At 39.1% G+C, this 23,747-nt stretch overlaps 1 protein-coding gene and 1 long non-coding RNA gene across 2 annotated transcripts in view; one reads left to right on the top strand and one right to left on the bottom strand.

Moving 5' to 3' along the window:
• The window catches only part of LOC116042663 (zeta-sarcoglycan), a 416,236-nt gene that overhangs the window by 55,274 nt on the left and 337,215 nt on the right, over positions 1 to 23,747 (bottom strand). The window contains exons 5-6 of the mRNA XM_031288953.2: positions 9,426 to 9,548; positions 6,148 to 6,220 (exon numbers count right to left, since the gene is read on the bottom strand). Coding sequence (XP_031144813.1) covers positions 6,148 to 6,220; positions 9,426 to 9,548 — 196 coding nt within the window. The remainder of the gene's footprint in view (positions 1 to 6,147; positions 6,221 to 9,425; positions 9,549 to 23,747) is intronic.
• On the top strand, positions 1,301 to 21,837 carry LOC116042670. Its single transcript, XR_004103291.1, has 3 exons — positions 1,301 to 1,310; positions 17,091 to 17,100; positions 21,682 to 21,837. It is a non-coding gene; the product is annotated as an uncharacterized LOC116042670 (long non-coding RNA).

Here is a 23,747-nt window from a genome sequence, read left to right as displayed (position 1 = left end):
TATGGAAACAATTCTGTGTCACAGTATATGCAATTTTATATCACAATACTGCTCAAGTTCTGGTAAATCTTCTGGAAATGTAATTATTGATTGATTAATGTATAGATAAAATAACCAATTTATGATGTCTGTTTTTTGCAAATTCATAGTCATATGGAAAATGACAAGTTATCTTCTGATACAATCTGTCTCCAATTTAGCTTTGTATATGGCCAGTAAATAAACCTTTTCACAAGGAAACTTTTCTTGTCTACCTAAGGCTGCATTCACACTGTTGTGGTTTTTTTAGTTAGTGCTGCCTCAGCCACACATTGTACTGATAACGAAAAGCAGTTTTGTTATCACAGTGACTCGCTGGAGTCGCTGCTTCTATCAGTAAACTGTACCCTCCATTTTCAGTCTGTTTGTTGTTGTTGGCTGCCTACGTTTTGTCAATCCCCGCTTCTTTTTTTCATGTTTTTTTTTTTTCATGTTATTTAGTCAGTCACCGTCATGATTGCTTCTCTAAGATGTTGAACGGTGCTGCTTAAAAAAAGATGCCAGGTACAGGACTTTTTCCAAAGCGACTGCTTTCTGTCTGCCTCCCGGCCGCTCCATGTACGTACACTTTAAAGTGGAAAAGCGTTTGAAAAAAAGCAGAATAGTGCGAACACAGCTTACAATAGTGTTCCTGGAGTGTTCTCTGGAAAGCAGGCTGTGGAGCATTCCGTCTCTGTGCTACTAGCATAACCCAGTTCTAGCACTGTGTTTAACTTCAGTCACATCGGCAGACACTCCTGAAGCCTTTGAAACCACACTGATAGAAATCGTTACTGCATCCTCCCTCTTTGGTCACTGTGATCAGCACATTACACAACTTCAAGCCTGCCTACTCTATGTTTACTTTTACTTTGGCTCAGTCACACAGAGGGAGTGCAAATACAAATGCTTCAATGTTTGTTTTTGCTGCAGTTTGGGTTAGTGCAAGTGCTCTTATTTTTATATAATTGTGACATTGAACACAGGACTGGCGTAGTGTTTTGATTCTTCAACTTGTCAAGTACTTCCCCACATTCAGAAACCCTCAGGTTTGTGTTTGCCCAAATGTAACTCCATGTAAAGTGTCTGACTCAATCATTCATCTACCCCAGCGGTTCTCATCTTTTCTTGGGCCAGTGCCCCCCTATCCATTATCCAGGTCCTTGACCACCCCCTATCAATTAAAATGTAGGCATACTGTAGAAAAACAATAAAAAGCTGTGCGCAAGCGATTCAGAAACAAAGCCTTGTCTTTAGCAGGGAGAGCCTCGTCAAAAAAGCTACAGATGATGGTGGTAAAAGTCTAATGATATAATTGTGGACATGTACATTTGAATGTAGGACTAAATGAATTACAAAATTAAATCAAACACCCTCCAAGAACACCTCAACGCGCCCTCTCTGAATAGCCCCTGGGGTGGGGCCGTTGAGAAACGCCAGCCTAGTCTCTTCAAGCTGTTGCATTGTTCATTCTGTCCCCAGCATACAATGAAGCCAAATTACTAACAAATGACTGTACAACAGTCAATTATATATTTACAAAAGTGCAGTGCAGTATTAAAGATGCAGATTGGCCTATACTTTATCTTTCCTGACCTGTACTTTATCATGAAAAGTGTGTACCATCTATCTTTCTGTTTCCCTCTTTTTCTCTCACCCTCGCTCACTGTTAAACTGTACGATAGATCATTAGCTTTGAATGGACTTCAATCCGCTCATTACATGTCCCATTTACCTTCACTGTATAACACTCTACTTTTCATAACCAGACAGAAATAGAGAGGGACATAGAAGCAGAAAGAAGGAATGCACATGTGGGAAGACCTAGACAGAATGAGAACGACAAAGACAGAAGTGTGCGTGTGACTAAGAGAGTTAGTCAGCAAGAGAGAGTAAGGAAGCGGAGAGATGAGGACAAAGATACCACGAGAAAATGAAGACAGATAGAAAGATAGAGCGTTCCAACCAGAAAGGGATTAAAATCTTCCGTGAAAAAAGTGCCTGTGAACTAGGAAAAGAGAAGAGAACCTGTGCTTTCTTTTAATCGTGTTTATATAATCTCTACTAGTAGTGTGAAATTAGTGTGGAATATCTATTCATATCGAATACACCTCAATTAAAAAAAGACGAGAAATCGATATGATAATGACTACGCTTCAGTCTGTTGTTTCTTTCCCAACCATTTAACAGCTGATGACTGACGATAGAGAGGGGAAGTATACGAAGCATGTAATCACCTTTTTATAAGTGTTATTTTTCTATGTTTTTCATTAGCCCTGCTGTAGGTGATGCAGTGGAGAGGTCAGTACAATGTGTCAATGTGTGTGTGTGTGTGTGTGGTTTCACTTTATGCATGCCACTTGCTGTTCTTGATGTATTCATAAGGTTGCACTGACAAAGCTGTGTGTGGGGTTATAAGTGGTTTCACTTCATGCATGCCATAAATTTGTTTTAATGTGGGTTTTAATCTATAAATGCTTTGTGTGTGTGTGTGTGTGTGTGTGTGTGTGTGTGTGTGTGTGTGTGTGTGTGTGTGTGTGTGTGTGTTTGTGTATTTAATGGGTGGGTTGTACTTAATGTTTGCTAGGTGTATCCGTACTTTTATGTTGTGTTTTTATATATATGCGTGCTAATTTGTGTGTTTATAATATGTTTGCATGTTTATGGGGATTTATTTTGTGTGCATGCATGGTTACATGTGTGTAATGTTTGTTTTCTATATCCATATATTTATGCTGCTAAGTGGTGGTAGTCTTGTTTGTGATGATGCTGACAATGACAAGGGCAATTCAGGCTAAACTGATGCATTGAGTGCCTTTTACTATTGGTTTTATGTAACTCCACAGAAATAACATAGAACTGTGTTAAACCTGATGAAAAATAAAACAACTCATATGTTTATATCAACAGTCACTGGAGTGCTTTTTTCTTTCCTCACCTTCACCACAGGTTTCATCGCCTTGCTTATCTGCACTGACCCATCTATTGACCCAATGTTCTCTCTCCTCCTTCTCCCTGTAACTTTCCATCCCCGCCTAACTCCACAACTCCCTTCATCACTTCTCGGTTTCCTTCAACTAATCCAACTCCTAGTTCACCCACTGCTCAAAATGATTCCTCCCTTTCCTCTCCTTTGATCCCTCAGCATGTAGGACCTGTTTCCTCTACTACCCGTTTTGCTTTGCTTTCAACCATTCTTTTGTCTCTCTCTGTCCATCTATCTCGTCTCTATCTCTATCTACGTCTGTGTCAAATAATTTTTATTCTCTCTGTTTCTGATTCTATTTTATGTCTGACACATTTTTCTTTATTTAGGTTATTGCTTGGAATTTTACAGTGAGAGGAGAAACTGAAATACTTAGGAAAGAGAGAGATTGTGTAGATCGTGTAGATACATGCTGCATAACATCAGAAGGATACGTCCCCTTCTAACGCAGAAGGCGGCTCAGGTTCTGGTTCAGGCTCTAGTCATCTCACGTCTAGACTACTGCAACTCCCTCCTGATTGGCCTGCCTGCATGTGCCATCCGACCCCTGCAGCTCATTCAGAACGCAGCAGCTCGGCTTGTCTTCAACCCAAGTTCTCTCACGCTACACCGCTCCTCCGCTCTCTTCACTGGTTACCAATTGCTGCCCGCATCCGCTTCAAGACACTAGTACTTGCATACAGGGCCATGAATGGATCAGCCCCAGCTTACATCCAGGACATGGTCAAACCATATACCCCAACCCGCCCACTCGGCTCTTCATCAGCCAACCTGCTTGCTGCCCCCTCACAGCGAGGGAGAACTAATCACTCAACGAAATCCCGACTGTTTGCTGTCCTGGCTCCTAAATGGTGGAATGAGCTCCCTATTGACATCAGGATGGCTGAAAGCCTACACATCTTCTGCCGAAGGCTAAAAACACATCTCTTCCGACTAAACCTCGGATAAAAAAAGAAAATAAAAAAAAAAGTGATTTCAGGGTTGAAAGCACTTAATTGGAAGTCGCGTTGGATAAAAGCGTCAGCTAAATGACATGTAATGTAATGTAATGTAAAAGAGATTTGACAAATTTCCCATGCTGGATTCAAGTCCAGGATTTGGCAATCACATGTCTAGGATCACTTAGCAACCGAGGCCCCCCTTAGTCTTACCTTCCATACACTAGTTGGACACTTTATTGAGCCAGCTATATACAAAACATGGGGAATGAGATTGAAGGTAGTGTGAATACATGGAAACTAAAAGAGTGGCACATATGGAGGGAGGTACTGTACCCTTGGTTTGGGGAAATGCTAACTAAGTCAACCACTTGAGTGAGCTTAAAATCAGCATCATATTGAGCAGACAGTTTACTCAGTGCAATACAGTTAAAAAGAATATTAGCCTCAACAGAGACTCTATTAAGGTGCCTGTAAATGTTTTAGAAAGGGATAAGCCATTGATGGAGCAGCTGCCAAGCTTGATGCAAGCTAATTAAATGCATGATTGAAAAAGTAAATAAATGCTTAAGAAGAGTATCAAGCAACCAGCATAGTCTTACAATTCCTCACATTAAAAAATGCATAATGGCTGGCATGTCATGTGGTGTCATCAGCCTACCCAAACATTGTCTCACCAAATTTGCTGCTTCTTTTTAAAGCCAGTCAATAAAAAACACACAAACCATGCACCTTTTTTGTAGTTGTCCTATACTTTGGTTCAATATCTTAAACTTTTTAAACTCAATTTCTTCCATAAAATGAAGGAAATGTGGTTATTTTGCATACCCTGAAAGACTTCATATTTTTTGCTGTATCTCATTATATGCTACTGCCATGGCGGTTTGATTTTATCTATTCTTCTATACACTAACTCTCATCCCCTTCTCCTGAACTCTTTCCCTCTGTCACCCTCCATCTGCCCTCTGCCTCTGTCTTCTTTTGATTGTCCTCTTCATCACCCCTACCCCAGCCCTGCTTTCACCTCCCTCTATCCAGTCAATTATCTCTTTCTTTCCGTCTCCACTTTTTCCCTTGTACACCGTCCACCATCACTTCTTTAACTTCCCTTCTTTGTCTTCCTCTCTTTCCCTTCCTCCCTCTCTGTTTGTGTTTTCCTCCCTGGCCAAAAGCCACATCAGCTAAATTCTGTCTGACAATGCCCAAAAGAAGCTGAGACATTAGTAATGAAGGAACCTCGAGACAATTAAACACGCTTCAGGAGAGGGTACATGAAGAAGATACATTGCCTACATTTAGCTGATGTGGTCTATCCTGATGCAGTTACGGGGGAACCAGCAGTCTGAGCTGTTTCTATTGTAAGCAACTGTAGATCAGACTGAGCTGAGCCAGCTAAAAAGGTAATGAACTCTACTAGTAAATAGGAGAAACTGAGCAAACACCATGTACTACATGTGTTCAAGTTCATGTATCAGCCATAGGCTCCACTTGGTATCAGCCAGACCCTTGTACACTGTAGCCCATGAGGACTTTTGTTCCCTCTGTCAGGCCTGTCAGACTGCCAATCACCAGCACACCTCTTTCTGCAGTAAGAGGATTTAAGTCAAGAGCACATTGTACCACAGGACTGCAGCTAGTTAGCTAAGTCAGCAGCTTAAATTTTAACATAAAATATTTTTCCCAATTTTTTTATTTGTGGTGTTACCATCTCAGTAATTATTCACAACAACACACACTCCATAAATATTATATCACAACTAAAATATTAACAAGGGGAACTTGTAAAGTGAATCAATGTGACAGGCGCACACACACACACACACACACACACACACACACAGAGCGTTTCACTATCTTTGTGGGGACCCGTCATTGACATAATGCATTCCCTAGCCCCTTACCCTAACCTTAACAATCACAACTAAATGCCTAACCTTAACCCTTACCCTCACCCTAACCATAACCTAATTCTAACCCTAATCCTACAACCAAGTCTTAACCCTCAAACAACCTTTTGAAGTTGTGGGGTCCAGCATTTTGGCCCCACAAAGCTATCCGGACCCCACAAGTATACTGTATTCCCGTTTTTTGAATATAGTTAAACAACAACACCACACACACACACACACACACACACACACACACACACACACACACACACACACACACACACACACACACACACAAATAATTTAGAGAACTTACTTTAGGTCCTGGAAGGGTTCTGCCCTTATATGCGATGTCTCTACAGAATGGCTGAACACCACGCCTTCGTTCCCTGTAGAGAGGGTAAGAGTGGATGAAAGGAAGGAAAAGAAAACACACCCATCTTTTGTTTAAAAGCCTGCACACTATTGTATCATACCGCTGTTCTTGGAGCTGAGACAGACACTTAAAATGCATGACAAAGTGCTTTTGTGTGTCATACAAATTATGTTCAAATATGACAGCATTTCCAGTACCAATATATACATTTACTGGTAAAATGTAGTACCAATGTTGTAAGTAGTATGAAGATGGGGATGATGGGGATTTAGATGGTGTTCGACTTCAACATTGGTGATGGGGCTTTATGTCCTGTCTCTAACTGAAAGTCAGTATTGACTTGATTTTTAAAATAATTAAACAAAGGCATAATCTTTCCCTAACCTAGGTGGTATTATATTCCCCCCAAAACACAGTGTACTAGTGCAAAACAGTTACATGCAGATTGAACATAATTGTTCGTAGACAAGGTTGGCTCTGATATAATGCAGTGTTTAACACCCCGTGTGCAAGCAAGGACCTCTGCTTTAGCCTGCAGCCCTGAACAGATGCTTGGGGGGAAGTGCTGGACAATGGCTTCTGCTGAGACCGTAAAAAGCATGTTGGAAACTCAGTACTGCTACAAATGTAATACTTCCCATTGGTAGGCTTACTGATAACAAAAGGCTACTTGAATCATTGTTTGAAACTGAAGCAGTACATGCATAACATAGTTTTCTAAGGGTTTATTCCAAGGCCCATTGAACACTGCACAAATGTGTATGTCTCTGCAACTGCCAACAGAAGGAAACAAGAAAAGAGAAAATGCTTCCAGTTCTCTCAACAATGGTGGAAATGGCAGTTAAATGTTTGTGTGTTTCTATGTTTGATTGCTACTCTGTACAATGTTTCTCACTTTGTCAACCACAGGTCATGTTTGTTCCAGCTTCTGAATGTGTTACTTTTGGTTTTACTTCATTATTTACAATTGTCTGAGATACTCTCCTGAACATGCTGCTGTGTACATGACATGTTTATGAGCTTGTCATAGCCTTTTGGGTGGCACCTCTCCTGCTACACAACACCCATGAAGTGTTTTCAAAGCAGAGCCAGTACATTGGAACCAACACAATTCACACTGGGTTTATATTTTCATAAAGGGAAATCAAGTGTAAGCCCACTAGTATCACACCTCACTAGCTGCCATGGCACTGGCTTGCATTGGCTGATTTTCAAACAGCCTTACATGCAAGCTTCCACATTAGATATGCAGTCTTTGCTATTCACCTTTCGCCACTCCAGAGGGCAGCAATGTGTGGAAACATTGTTCATGTTTAATTAAAACATCTATCTATATATCTTAAAAATACATATTGCAAATAAACAGGGGCATAGTATGGCAACACTGGACCTCAGTGCATGAGCTGAATGGATGTGTTCATATTTGCATTCTTTTCACTGTTCGGTTTCTTATCTCTGACCTCCATCAATCAGTAAATTATGGCAACATTCTCTGTGCCTCTAATGGACATATCTACTCAATTACCCAGGCCTGTGTTTATGTATTTTGTATTTGTGTAGTTCACCTTGAAAGTTGAATTTGTGTGTTTGTGTAAATGTATATTTTGTGTGTTCCTGGAATATAAAATAACAGAATTACTGACATGTTCTAACATGCAAACAGATAGAGATGTGCACACACACTTCCACTTGATTTTCTCACTCAAATTCAATCAGAGAGAATACGTGAATGACAGAAAAACAGATATTGTAGTGCGCCAAAGGGCAATTATCCTCTCTCACTTCTTCATTTTTCTTTTCATTTTACTGAAATTGCTTTGCCTTTTTTCCTCTGCAATTATACTCACCTGGCTTTGCTTAGACTGCACCATCTGTCTATTTTTTGCTTCCTTTCTGTCTCTCTCTACTGTATCTCTCTCTTGTTCTAACCTTTTTTTTGATTCAGCAAAAAATACTCTGCTTGTTGACCCAAGTCTTGTTTGGCTGCACTCATCAAGAGTACTCTGCTTAACAGCTTACAGAATGCATATGTACTGTAAGCTGTGTGCATCCTCAAGGAACCTTGTTACACAAATTAGTCCATGCCCACTGTTGGTCCATCGCTGTCTGTATCTACCCCTTCATGAATCATGAAAATAATTCCTTCAGTTCCTCATGAACATGGAAAAGGAGCGTGGGAGCTTGTCAAAACGCTGACCTCTACAATGATCTATAGTATACATGTTTGTGGAATCATTTATATTCATTTATAGCTTTACCATGATGCACTGTTTTACACTGATATGATTGATACTGCCATTTAATTACAATTCAGACATCAACAATGCTGATGTAGTTATTATAAATATATGTCAGATGTCTGGATGCTAAATTAATTTCCGTTTCGTAGAGCATTCTGGGTGTCAGGCAATTAACCTGTCTCACTCTGCCTTATGGAACTCATAACCAATTAATCTAACATTTTGGGAACATGGAAATTGCCTAGATAAAACATACCTAATATTAAAGGTGCACGGTTTAGTTTTCTTGTAAACAAACACAAGTTATGTTTAGATTCAGTGTTACTCAACAAAACACAGTCAGTGTATCCTTAAGCTTTAACCATTGTGTTGAATGCATTTCCTTCCTCATAAAACATTTATTTTTTATAAATTTATTTATTTAACACATTCCTCATGGGGAAGCAGAAACTACTAGTGATGGTCAAATGAAGCTTCGCAAACCACTGTCTTTACTTTCTGAGCTCACTAGATGGCGCTCTCTAACCTTTTTCTTTGAACAGAGAGCGCCATCTAGTGAGCTCAGAAAATAAAGACAGTGGTTCAAGTAGCTTCATTTGACCATCACTAGAAACTACGCACTATGGCTTTAAGTATGTTAAATCCATAATTGTTTAATTCCGTGTTTAATTTCACCTTCTTCTTCCCTGCCTGTGGTGGCACAATGCTGCACACCTTGGCGTGTTACCACCACCTGTGGATCAGTGGAATAGTGTGAAACCACTGGCATGACTGTGTATTGCGTCACCGACGTGCACCCTTGCAAGCATGAGCGTCCTTGTGCGTGTGATTATCAAAAGGGGCGCCACGTAAAACACCTTACAGCGCTACTGGTGTGCACCTTTTAAGACTAATAAACTGTACTTAAGACTTAATGTTGGTCATTTTGTGTGTATATATAGTAAAGTATCTGTTGTCTTTTTTGTGCGTACCACCTACCTGTGACTCTAAGTTTCTCGGTGCCGATGCTGATCTCCTCTTCATCTGCGGAGAACAGAACTCTCTCTCCATCTGCACTCCTCACCTCAAACCTCTGACATTGAGCCTCTACCATTTCTGAACCTGAGAAAGTGGGAGAAAGCGAGAGGGGCACCGGGTTAAGATTTATAGCAAAGAAACATTCAAGTCACATAAAACACCTGGTAGATGTTTTTATCCAAAGCTCCTTACAGAACCACCAGTGCATGGAAGGTTAGTCTTGAACGACCACAGTGGGATTTGAACTCTGAACCCCAGCATCTCTAAGTGTTGTCTTTTGCACACCAGTGCAATATCTGTGGAGATATTGGGACCACTTATATGATCCACGCTGTTAGGATATGTTATCAGTAGGGAAATATATTAATATTTATTATAATAATAATAACAATAACAATAGAACAATGTCCCACTTAGTCTGGATAATCCACAGAACATGCACTGCATTCTAGTCACAGTAAAGATGAATCGTAAACTGGGACCTCGGAGGTAAAAGTTTGCGAACAAAAGTCAGACAGGACTGTCTTGTGTTTGAAGTTTGTAAAGCCCCTGTAAAACTTGAGAATATAACTTTCACCTTGCCTTGAGGACAAACAATTTCCTTTAAAGGAAAATGTCAGGTAAATATTTCAATATGTTGAAGAAAATTACAGTTTTTTCCTCATGTGGAAGCACATTATCTGAAAGAACATTAAAGAAGTTACATTTTTGTTGTCAAGTTTCTGTAAAAAAAGAAATCTCCTTTTAGAAGTAATTTTACACATGGTGAATAATGTGAAAAGTGCTGAAGAAGTAAGACATTTAACATGAAGTAGACAGAGAGTGAAAAGAGGGAGAGAAATAGTGAGCTTTCAAACATTTATTTAAAGTTGAGTCCACAAGGAAAGGTGGTGCTTTGGTAACCTGCAAGAAACACTATTAGTGCTTAAAATTAAATTTCAAGTTGTCCTCACTGCAGTTAAGGGCCGTCCACACCAAGAACAATAACTATAACGAATATTTGGTTCATAAAATGTACCTGAATTCACAAATATGTAGGATATTACTATAGACATTCCTGTAATAGTATGTTGCAACGTCTGCTGTGATGTATTATTATCAGCTGGAGTGTGCAGTGAGTGTTTGATGTCGCTGTTTGCAGAACATTATCGCTCAGCTGTGTAGATGCTCACATTGTTATAGTTATAGTTATGGTTATAGTTATCTTTCTTGGAGTGGACAGTCCTTAAGAAACACATAAAGAAATACTTGAATATGGATTTAGGCCACATTTAGTTTCACTTTTCTATGGAAAGCAACTATGTATGTCAAAAAGGTTGAATAGCCAGCATTTGCATATACTTATATTTTTGCTATTATTCCTATTCTTATGGGAGGTATGTGGCGATTGTTTATGGATATCTAAAAGCAAGTCACCCATTATTACTTTTTAGTACCAATTGCTGCAACAGACACATCTTAGATTTGTTGCTGGTGCCTTTTCAAGCAAACATTGACATGTGAGATTTGAAAAGCTGGTAAATCTGTTGACAAAGTAAATAAAGTACCATTATGTTAATTTTGTTTATCCATGTTTCCCTTCATTTTGTGATTTGGACTGTGGTGTGCTGCCATGCAAACCCTGCTGAGCCTCAAGAAAATCTCTCCCTATCCCCTTTCTTCCTTGTCTGGTCTCCCAGGCTATTACAAGTGTCAATTAGAAACCCAGAGTGCCTTGTCAGTAATAATCAAACTTTATTAACTGCCATCAATCTGTGATTAAGCTCCTTTTCACATCTCTCTCTTACTGTCTTTATCCTTTCTATCTCTCCCTCCTTAAGCCTCTCACTCCTCCACCGACTGTGTGAAAAAGCATTTGAGTTTGTGTTGTGAAAGGCTCACCCTACAGCAAGGTGTGTGTGTGTTATATGCAAAGATTTAGAAGATGGAAGGGGGGGGGGGGGGGGGGGGGTTGACAGAGAGATGGGGGAAGTATGGCGAGATGGGAATGAAAGAAAGAAAAAAGAGGGTTTAAGTTTAAGATGGAGAGATAGAGAGAAAGAGAAGCCAGTTTAAATCGGAGCTGTGCTGTGCTAGTTGCCGTCTCAGACATCCAGCTAGTTCTCTTTGGCTGCATAGTTCAGCACTCATCCTATGATACAGCTCGTACAGCAGATTTCCAACATGGGTGCAGGTCAGCATATTCCAAAGACTTTAATATTTGTTTCTTCTCATCTTCTTAGTAGGGGTGTATAAAATATTCTGAAACAGCAGGAGATCAGCAGCTTCAATGACAGTGACAACTTCATTCGAGAGAAATTAAGTTTTCGTATATCAGTACACATCTACTGTAGAAGAAGAGTATGTAGCATCAGACAAAGAGGTAATAGAAGACAATATGTGACTGGTCATAATATAATGCCTGTTTACAGATAGGAGACAACTGGTGATAAAATGATCTGGTCTTTAACTACAGTATTGTGACTATATTCTCTTTGCACTGAGGCTGTAATGTGTGATTATATAAGAATTGTGCCTATGGCTTTAACGCTAAATTGAAATGAATCTGGGAATGCAATTTTTTTAATGCAAAAAAGCAATTTGGTGCTCTTTACTGTATGTGTGACAAAGTGGGCTGAAGTTATTTGTTTTAAATTGATCGCTTAAAAAAAAGGACTGACAGAGAGTGGAGCAGTGGCCGGGGGAAACATCTCTGCTGAGCACTTACTTTACTTTATGCAAATGAACAGCGATGCGGTGTTTCAATGAAAAACTAAACAGTAGATGTGTTCACTGTGAAAAAACTTCTTTTGAGTTTAGTTCTAATTGATGCGTAAGTCCTCTAAACTGTAAAATGGAAGAAAGGCTTATTATAGCTGTAGTCACTTCTGAAATGTGTGTTGAAACGGACAACAGTGAAAGGAATAAAGCATAAAAAGCATGGAATATCAATGCTCTCCGCAGCACACCAAATGAAATTTAGACACTTTGCAATGACAGAACTCTGTTGCGTTAAATGTCTCCTGTCATTGTACATATTTTACACATTCAGTTGTGAAAACATGAGGAGTGGTTGGTCCAATAATACTATATGATCTTTGATTTCATCTTATTAGCAATCTGCAGGTAGCTAATATTAATTATGTGTAAATTAAGTGCTTTTGGTCAATTAATTTGCTCCTGCAAATGTCTCTTCCACTGATTAATCCAAAGTAATTCTGCTGTCACCAATAGCAACGGGACTTCTCGTTAGGCAGACATGTTAATTGATGCACTGATTTAAATAATCACTTCCTGACAGGCTCGCCTCTGTTGTCACAAGTGCCTCCCTCAGCAGGATCCTTCAGTAACAATAAAGCTTTATGAATCTCTCAGTGATGAAGAGAGGTGCTAGAGAAAAAAAAGAAGTATTACAGTACAGATCTGAACTTCTTAACATCTCAATCATATGACATGAGCTTCAGTCTGCTCAGCCATTTTAATGTTTTAAGCATGGTGAGAGCACCGTCTTTGGTTTATTACCACTTTAGAACACAAACACTGCATTACATTTGGGCTAATAAATGCTGTTCATACCAGCCTGCTGTGACATGTTAATTTCTGGTTGTTGATGGTTCACACAAAACTTCGCATCCATACACATCCCTGCTCAATAATAAAATACGTGGCCGGGTTGGATCAGTGGGTAGAGCAGGTGCACATATACTGAGAGGTTTATGCCTTGACGCAGTGACGTGACAATTTCCTGCATGTCTTCCCCCTCTCTCTCACCTAGCTGTCCTGTCAAAAATTAAAGGCGGAAAAGCCCAAAAAATTTTCTTTAAAAAAAAACAATAAAGTTAGATACTAACACATTTCTTGAGGTCAATGACAGCAGTATCTGCGATATTTGCACTGATGTATGATGGTGTGTGTGACATCTTACAAGTGGTTAATGCAAGAACTGATATTCTACAATCTGCTTTGATCTGAAATATAAGGTATATGTATATAGGTATAATAAAAAAGAAGCTCATGTTTTAACACGATCAAACTTTATCACAGTATGAAAACTACTGTCTCCAAAGTGCATTCTTATTTGAGCATTTTTAAAAGAAAGTGAATTATGTATTATGAAAATTTCACTTTACCAATGAATTTTCATATGATGGTTGTGATCTTTTAAAGGAACAATTCGGGGATTTTCAACCTTATCTCTTATCTATCTGAAAGAGGTATATGGTGTAAAAAAGCCTGCAGTTCTTTCAAATGTTCTCTGTCTTTGGGGCTCAGCCAGCCGCAGCTGCAAAATCTACTCTACATCTGTCGTCCAGTGGCACGACTGGAGGATGAGAATATTATGGATGAGAATTCTTTACAGTGTACATTTTAAGTGTTTTTACTGACTCTGTTCTTCAGTTTTGATCATGTTTTCACTGGATACTGTAGCAGATGACTGCTCTCACAGGGCTGTATGTGTGTTTGTGCATGTGTACTTGGACAGAGGTGTGCTGGACACCTTCTTCAGGAGCATAAAGATAAACTGGAAAAAAAACAACCAAGGCCAGCGGTAGGGCGATCTAAAAAAGGAGTGGAAGCCACCAATGAGCCACTGTCAATGTCCCTGTCTACTGTGCTCAACGAGCAGCCGGGAAATCAGAGCGAGACCACGGGGGAAACACAGCGTGTGGAGCCGGCAAATTTTCACATCGCACTCAGTGAATTAAGGATTTATTTTGACAAAAAGGGAGTGTTTTTTGATGAGTTTACAGGGTAACATTAATAAACTTGTCTTGGTTCATGAAAGAGACAAACTTGAATTCAGAAGGTGTACAGTTGTATTTTTCTGTTTAGGTGTATGTAATATTTCCTTTTTTGACATTTTGTTAGTTTATTTTGTTTACTAAAAAGCTGAGAAAACTTAGCGAAGTCGCCGCTCACATGCAAGGCATCCTGGTACATGTGCCATGGCTCTGCGAGCAGGAGAACTCGCTTTCTTAGTCAGTAGCACACACTGCGGAATTTATTTCTTCAATGGACTACATATAACATCAGTACTGATTAGACATCTACAGTAAAGGTGCCAAATTTTCCCTTTAAGTCCCCATCCTTACTTCACATTCATAAAGAACTAGAGGACACTCAGAGTGTGCAAATTATCAAAAAACATTGATTAATTATCCATCTTGCTGCTTCACCCAGTCATCATTTACTTACTGAATTAGTTTGTTAAGAATAGCAATGTGATTTGAAGTTTCTGTAGGTGTGAGAGAAGCACCTGACTGTTACAGTGGTCTACACCAGAGACAAAGAGTAGCAAAAAGGACATTTGTTCAGAAAAAAAACAATATTTTTTACATTAACAATGAGTCAGACGGCTGTGTGTAATAGTGATGAACCATCAGAGAATTATCAACTGACCCTGCATTTCCCTTTCCCTTTATGGCATCTTTTCAGCTTATTGTTTTGGTTTTACGGCCCACAGCTAGTTTTGATTCAGTCTCACTGCTGTCATTATTAGCCTTGTTTCCAGAAGAAGGCAGCTGTTTTTAGTGAACAAAGCTCTGATAATCGCACTGCACTCACACCTTCCCAGCACCGAACGGCAGGCAGATGAGTGATCAACTAGCTGTTGATCACAATGGAGCATTTAGCAGCTAAAAAGTCAGACAGTTCCCTCGGAATGTTTGCGGAAACCAAAACCAAGCTTACATGAGAGAGAGTATTGGATTTCCATTCATCCGGTGGCCAGAAACATGGCTTTAAAGACATGTTAATGTTGTTTTGTGTCTGCTGGATGTCTACACAGACGCACAGCTAGGACTTGGCTATTGCAGCTTTATGCTGTTGGGCCTGTGAAAGCTCCACTAAAACAACAGGTTTCTATTACATGATCAAGGGCACATCGGCATCAGTTTGAATGACGAGGCTGGGGTAGGTTAAAACAAAATAACAATTGTTAAACTTTTCCCATACTTGAATGGGACTCTGAGTTCTCCAATTTGTATTCTGTAATTAATGAAAAGAGCACATTAAAATGGTGCCTGTGTAACTTTTTTACTACTGCACATTAAAGCATTGAGGCTATAATAAAGTTATATGGGTTTGCTATGCTGGATTTTTAATTCAAGGCTTTAAATTAGGGCTTCTAGCAATGATGGGATATGAAACAAGAAGACACTGTGAAAAAAAAAGGTTTGGGGGATATGTAGAAAGAAGAGTGTGGCTAAGCCAAGTAAACACTGCATGCATGGTTGATTTTCTTAAACAGGCCAAGAAGAATTTTAATTACAATCAGCTTCAATGCGCTTTGTGATTATGCCTCCCCACCACTCTCACCTTTCTTTCCCTCAGCATCCTTCTCTCAAACCCCTGGAGATGAGAGATCACACGTGTGGGTTGAACAGTTTGTGACATTTGTATATATTTTTGTTCTTTAAATGTGTGTCTGGGCTCGGATAATTTTTGCGTACATCCCTGGCCATGTGTATTTGCATATGTGAATGCTAATATATTTTCCAGTCAAGAAACACTTCTAAAATTAGGCTGTTTTTGTCCTTTGGCTATTTAGAGAAAATTGACCATGTTTTGTCTCATTTAAATCACTCTACTTTTCCTTAGGTCAAAATGCTGGCAATATGCTAAATGTAGCATTAAGGCTTTTAAGTGAAAGATGAGGTTATATAACTCAAACTTTAGTGTCCTTGCACTGTTAGATGTGACTTTTATGACTGTTTTTTAAGATTTCTCTGGCTGCTTTTAATGCTTGGCTGGGTCTGGCCATTGGCTAAATCACTTTCACCTTTTATGAATTGGAGTACAGCCTGGGATCTCCAGGCAGGGCGCATTCAACAGCTACATAGTCTAGACAAAAAGGTTAGGGGGACTTCAGGCCTTTTCAGCAGGAGCATCAGCAAAATCGACTTTCTAAAACTGTAGCCATACTAGCTGGCCTGGAAGGATTTGTCCAATAATAGAAGGTGCAAGGGCATCTTTATAACTTTACCATTACCTCCCCAAAGAAATGTGTGGCTGTGACATAGTACTCTGTCCTTTACTGTATGATAAAAGATATATTACATTGTAGTGACTAAATTCGGCATTGCTCTATGTTGTGGGGTATACATAGGCATACCTGTCACATATGGTTGTTACACCATATATGTTTTCATATATCAGATTAATCACATTTAATCAGTCATCTGGATAGCTACAGTAAATGGTGTGTGCAGCTTCAGTCTTTTAGATTATTTGATAGTTGAAAAACATTTTTTAGGGTTGAAATTTAGTTTGAAGGATTTAAAAAAAATAATGGGCCTCATTCACCAATATGTTTTCTCTTAAATATGTTCTGAAGAAAGTCCCTAAGAAAAATCTACGTCTGATTCATGACGTGTTCTTCAATAGCAGAATTGTTTGCAGGTGTGTTCTTAGAATGATGAATCCCAATGTCTTTGTAAATTGAAAGCTTGTGCCCGTTGCTCCTATTTAGCATAGGGAAACGCTCTGTTAATTCCCATAAAAGGGCACGAGATGGCAGGGCCGTGTCGCATGCAGACGTGGCAAAGACGGTGGAGGCCTCAACTCCAAAAGAAAGAAAAACTTTAGTAATTCTGAAGTGGAGGTACTGCTGCAAGAAGTTAACGAAAAACGAGTCATCATATTTAGTGCGTCAGCAGTGCATACTAAGCAGCAAATAAAACCAATGCATGGAATGCAGTTACTCATGCAGTGAATGCTGTATCCAGAGAAGGGCGCAGAACCGATGAAGTAGAAAAGAAATGGTTTGATCTAAAATCTGAGGCAATAAGAATTATTTCAAAACATAGAAGATACTCTTGGCGTATAAATTTCGTGATCAATCACTTATTATTGGATGGCAGGGTTCCCCGTTAACATAATAGATGTGAACTGAAGTTTATTTATATAGGCCTAGCACACAATGGCAATTCAAAGTGCTTTACAAATTAGCAGTAGCGTGTATTTATTAAAATAAACAAACGTATAATTATGTGTAAAAAAATGAAAATAATTAGTTACAAAATGGAGAGAAATGTTACATTTTAAATTTGAACGGATGAAAACGGTATAGCTACTTGTTTTGAGCAAACATGTCAGCTCTAAATTGTGTGTAAGAGTGCTCTTGAGTGTGCATAGATTGTGTTCTTACCTAAGAACAAATCCCAAATAAGAAAACATTGGTGAATGCCAGAATCTTCATGAAAACTGTGTAAGTGTGGGGGCGGGAGGGGGGGGGGGGGGGTTCTGCATAGTGTGGCACAAAGTATGTTTTAGTTTGTTTTTTTCAAAAATTGCGTTTTTTTAGACGGGCCCAAAATAACTATTTTGAACCATGTTTGAACTGCTGTAGTGTATGTTGTGTTTTAATCACATGCTAATCAAGCACATATCCATAAAGTAGAAGAATGTAGGTTTGATGATGAATTAATCATTGGCCAGTTTAATAGACACGGGGGTGCAAGTGCATGGTGTTTGTGTCCACACACACAAACACACACAATTACAGCTAGAGATATATTAGCTCATATTATATATTAGTCTATTAGGAACTTCTCTCTCTCAGACATGCACACTTGTGCACAAACCAAACCATTTCCTGACACCAACGTCCACCAAATAAGACCTTTAAAGACTTCAGGCAGGCACAGATCTGTGTTTGCTTCCTTGATAAGACAGTTTGCTAGCAGTGCTTTGGATATTTCTGTCAACTTTACACAAGCAGCAAACTCTCCATTTTATATTTATATTATATACTCTCCCTAGATTATATTGGCACTAAGCGTCTCCTTGGCTATGCTCCAATGATCATCAACCTGTGCATGAACATACAAACACACTTTTCAAATTGATAATCCTTAATGATGTGACCACAAGGATGGGTTCTTTTTCATGTATGCAAACTATCAAATGCTAACGTGCATATCTGCGTATGCGCATATCCGTGTGTTTATTAATTAACATGTAAACAAAAAGCAATGAACCGGAGCAAGCAGAAACACTACTAGAGCTAGGGATGGACAGAAAACAAGAGATGCTGTGTCCTTCTTTATATAATTTTACAGAGTAGTAAATGTAAATAGTGAGTACACCAACATGGATAGTTTAATAGAGGAGAAAACACTTTTTTTCTTTTCTCTTACATCTACAGTTTAAACGTACAAAACCCCGCAAAACAACTTTCTATGTCAGGTGAATCATTTTGGCTTTGACTGGATTTCACTCGCTCACTAAACTTCTTGATAAGTTATTCAAACATGACAAGGCTTATCAGTGGATTAAGATGAGCATTCTGTTGCGTGAGTCAAGCTGATATGCTTGTCAGTTCCCCTCCTGTCTAGAATGTCAAATTTAATGAATATTCAGAAGCCCGGTAGGCTCTTTTGTGTGTTCTGCAAGGGAAAGTGTTCCCAAGGAGAATTTGTGCAAACCTTATTACGCAATGCATGGCACATGTGTACTGTAGAAATATTTAATTAAATGTTGAGTCAAATGTTTCTCTGTCCTCTTTTGAGAAATAATAACGTTTCATTCAAACTGGGTAAATTGTTAGATGCATTTTGTTCCACATTAGCATGTGTGTGGGTCAGCTCCGCGCCTGACCCACACCCATGTTTGTACTGTTGCTTAATTAAATAAAACATCAAAAGAGAAAAGTTGTCTCCATCCGTGTTTTAAACAGACACACCTGGGGCGAAGTTGGAAACCCAAATCAGCTTTAAATATATGTATATGTATATGTTGTTGCATGAAATGTCGTTTGTGTTTAGCCTACATCATCAGTTTCTATCATGTGAAATAAGAGGCCAAGCCAGCCTGGTGGCGAAGCTGCAGACAGATGCTCAACAGTGTGCTCCCCAGCAGTCAGCTCCCCTGCTGTTCATAAGGTGCCTCTGCACCCCTTTCGTTTCAGACCCTCCCACCAGCCTTTGGGCCACGCCTCCTCATTTACATTGACATGTGTCAAATCCAAATGAAAAGCCAATGTTAAATGGAAATTCAAAAGCCAAATATTAAATCCAAATGAAAATCCAATGTTAAATTGAAATTCAAAAGCCAAATATTAAATCCAAATTAAAAGCCAATGTTAAATTGAAATTGAAAAGCCAAATATTAAATACAAACGGAAAAGCCAATGTTAAATTGAAATTGAAAAACCAAATATTTAATCCAAATGGAAAAGCCAAATGGAAAATTTAATTTGATCTCGCTTCGTTTTCTCTTTGGACTTTCAATTTCTCTCTGGACTTTAAATTTGACTTATGAATACATATTTCCTCCATAGTTTTGCCTCCTGAACGATGAACACTGAAGGAACTGGGACAAGCAGACTGCATTAACCCCATATATTTGTAATGCTTATCTCTGGAACTTGTTTCATAGGTCAGAGACTTGATGAGCCACACAGCATTTCCCTCAAAGTGTCTTTGCTGACGTTTCTTGTCACCTAAATCCAATCTGATTAAATGTTACTGATATTCAGCTGAGTAGTGTATCACATTATGTCTTTCTCTTAATGACACTGCAGAAGTGCCCGAAAATGTCTGCTTTTTATTCATTTACAAGGAACAAGGTAAGTTGACTTTTATTTCAATACAATGCCTTCCTTCTTCAATACATTTGTGGACATGTATATTCTAAGTTTTTATACTGTCATTTGGTAAAAAGCCCTGCAATATATCCTTCCTCACTGAAGCTCATAATGCGTGTTGACCCTGAAAGGTGTTGATTCAGGCTGGAGTTAGTAGGGGTGTATAGAATTGCATTATATAGACAGTTGTTTCTAATATTCTTTCCCCCTCTAAATGGAAATTGTCATAAATATAATGCAGTCCAATACAAGACCACCACTAACTACAGCTTAAAAACGTTAATTAGACCATGTGTGTATTTATATCTGTGGTAAAAAGATACACACACACCCAAAATGCATACAAAAGAGGAGAATGGCCCATAATCCTTGTCGGGACCTCAGCCATTCAACAACATTTCTTCCTCATGCGTAAGAAACACCACAAACCCACATTTAGGGGTCAAGCTATGAGCCAACTTGGTCCAAAAAAGAGTTGAATGGAGTTGAAAGTGAGCCACTGTAACTTTGAGAGATAAGTGCTACACGGCACTGTTCGAGGAGCAAGAGAATAATAGAGGCAGAAAAGAGGGCAAAAGAGAAAGCAACTGTATTAGTTTGGCCCTCTGAAAGTAAACAGCATGCAACATGGCTATGATGCAACAGCAGGAAACAAGAGGGTCACTACAACGTTGTGTTTCTACCCGTCAAAGAGACATACAGGCCCTCTGCTGCACCACAGCACACCTTTAATCCCTTCAAGGTGTCTCTCAAAAGAAACAGCGACAGATAAATGAGGAGAAAGGTGTGAAAGGGAGGAAGGGAAATACTGAGGAGAAAGGAAGAAACTGCTTTGCAATGGACTTTTTAATTCAACTTTGGAATTTGCCACAGGTGGGAGGGTGAGATTCATGCACTGAGGGACACAAATTATTTATTTAGAGTTGATTACAGTCATTAATATAGTAAAGGAGGAGTTAAAGAGACAGAGGGAGAGATAAATGAGTGCTGTTTGTCATCTACATTAATCAACCTGTTCCCTGGAGTCAGAGCTGTGGGTTGGAGGGAAGATGAAATGATGGGAGCTGCAGATGAAAATACAGGCAAAGGTTGTGCTGTGAACCTCTACATATTCCTAATCTAAAGCCCCAAACACAACCAAACGACCACTGTCAGTGTTAACACAATTAGTGACATTGCTAGCTTAGGGCTTACTTTTAATGAAAACAGGAAACCTTATTCGGTAAACTACATTTCATTTCATTTCATTATCTTGCCTGCTCTTTATACATTAACGGTTACGATTTTCCTTTAAAGGAAATCTTAATAAAATAGTTGATGTGATACAAATACGTATTGTATTGTGCATCCTGCACATAATTAACCTGTCGTCATCTTTTTCACTTCCTTGTCTTGGTTATACTTTGTTCCTTTGTCTAGACAATGATGTTGTGCAGCAAAAGCACAATTGTTGTAGTTGTTGTAATCAGGTTTTTGGAGTATTCTGTGTGTGTTTGCTCATGGAAACATAATAAAACTGGAAAAGCCTTTAGAGACAATTTTGTTTTATAAGGAGGGTGAGAAAAGGAAAGCTTATTATTAAAAGCCTGAAACTGTTTTATTTAGACAACTCGGAGCTAATGTGATAAGACTAAATTAAGTCGTATCTAGTAAAGGAATACGCCGATTTATTGGGACTTATTCACCGTAGCCCCCAGAGTTAGACAAGTCCATACATACCCTTCTCATCTCTGTGCGTGTCGTAACTCTGTCTGACGCACCCACCGCTAGCCAAGCTTAGCACAGATCCTGGAATTAACCGGCTCCAACTAGCCTATTATTTACATGTTGTGATTTGTATAGTCACAGCGTGTACAAATAACAAGGTCACATGAGACACAGCCATCTTCTAACATATACATACTGGGAACTATTCTCAGAAGACAAAGCACTGCTACTTGGGCAAAGTGATTATTACTCCAACTCTGAGCGAACTCCAGGCAAACTCTCTGCTCCTCACCCAGGGGCTTCTCAGGTGGGGATGAAAAAGGTGGGGATGTAAAGAGTAAGCTAACATGTTCATGGCTACAGAGCAGTACATTAATAGCATGAAAAACTAGAATTACCTCACAGTTGTATGCCGTCTGCCAACCAGTCAAGTTGCAGTTTACATCAATGTCTGTCAAGACTTATACAGTATGTAGCCATGACAGTTGACAATGCTTCAAATATGGATGTTGCCACAAAGAAGCTACAAATTCTAATACGTGGATGCTTCACATACATATTCAACTGGGAAGCACAGAAGATGTATACAATCACCACAGTCTTAAGGTGGCCACCCAAGATTAGTGTCACAAATTTAGTATCTGACCAAATGTGAAATATGGTCACAATCTCCCATTCTGTTCTGTTCTATGCCGTTGAATAATGGCCAGAAGTGTTTTTGCAGAACATTATAATGTCACAGTGTTACAGGTGAGGTTAGGATCCAAATGCAGCACACCGGAAAACTGGCACAGTTGGTAATGACCTTTATTTTTTGTCAGCAGGAAACACACGCACTATCTACTATGGCTGAGTCTTTGATTGCAGCAGTGACACATGGGGCTTGAAGGAAGGGCTGCTAATACACAGTTCACATAATGCTGATAATCCAATATGATAAACAAATTGGCCTGAAACAAATGAAAAACGAGCGGTGCCACTCGGCTCAAGAAAGAATGTTCCTCACTCACTTTCCCAATCACCATTTGTGCCTCGCAACCCTGTAGTGACTTACATGCCTCTGTGAACATAATTACATTAATATCCTGAAGTCATGGCAAATACAAGCTGGAAGAGATAGTAATCTTGCATTTAAACATGAGTGAGCCTTAAAAGACAATTTATTAATTGACCTTATACTTTTGCAATAAAAGCCTAGTGCCAACTTACAGTACCTGATTTTAGGCAGTGTGGCGTTCACATTACTTAACGTACTACATTAATGTTTCTTGCATTATTTTATTACTCTGCAATGCACAATTACAAAGATTGATTTAACATATTCTACTATTTACAGTTATTGAAAGCCCCCCCTGGATTAGTGAATATAATGTAAATGTAGCACGGCAATAGTGCCTAAGGGAATGTAGTGGTGTACAAAATTGAATGCAAGTCTAGAAGGGAGCATTCTATTCTTTTATCTAAAATGCACACAGTTATAAGTGTTTGCTTTCCAAACATGAATAAAGGAATACTGAGTCATTGTCTTGACCTTGTGGCAGATTTTTCAACCATGCTGCACTCTGCATTATTCATGTTTTTAACAAAAAAGAAAGTGCTACTCCACATTATTTGCCCCACAGAAAACCTTCTGTCAGCTCGCACTATTGCTGGTTGTAAACTGTAAACTTCTGTTTTGTAATAAAGCTTGACTATAACACTTTATTTAGGAAATACTAACCAATGCACTTTTTTGATTGGCCTCTGGGGCAAGTTGGTTGGATGGTTGCAAAATTAATAATTACTTGGACAGAACACAACCTTTCTTACTTCCTGACAATGTCATTTTGTGCAGATGTGAGGCTGGATGGTAGGAGAGACTGACAGTATATTGTTGCTTTATGACATAAATAAAAGTGATGTTTTCTGCTATCCTTGCAGTAAACATTTCACGCTCATAAAGACACATAAAGTCTTCCTTTTTGCCTGAAGGAGCCACTGTTCTTATTTGACTTGCATTACCGAGCAGC

The sequence above is a fragment of the Sander lucioperca genome, chromosome 4 (assembly GCF_008315115.2).
Source record: "Sander lucioperca isolate FBNREF2018 chromosome 4, SLUC_FBN_1.2, whole genome shotgun sequence".
NCBI classification, from domain to species: domain Eukaryota; kingdom Metazoa; phylum Chordata; class Actinopteri; order Perciformes; family Percidae; genus Sander; species Sander lucioperca.
Note: the sequence above shows the minus strand (reverse complement) of the source record. Positions and strands in the feature narration are given on the sequence as shown.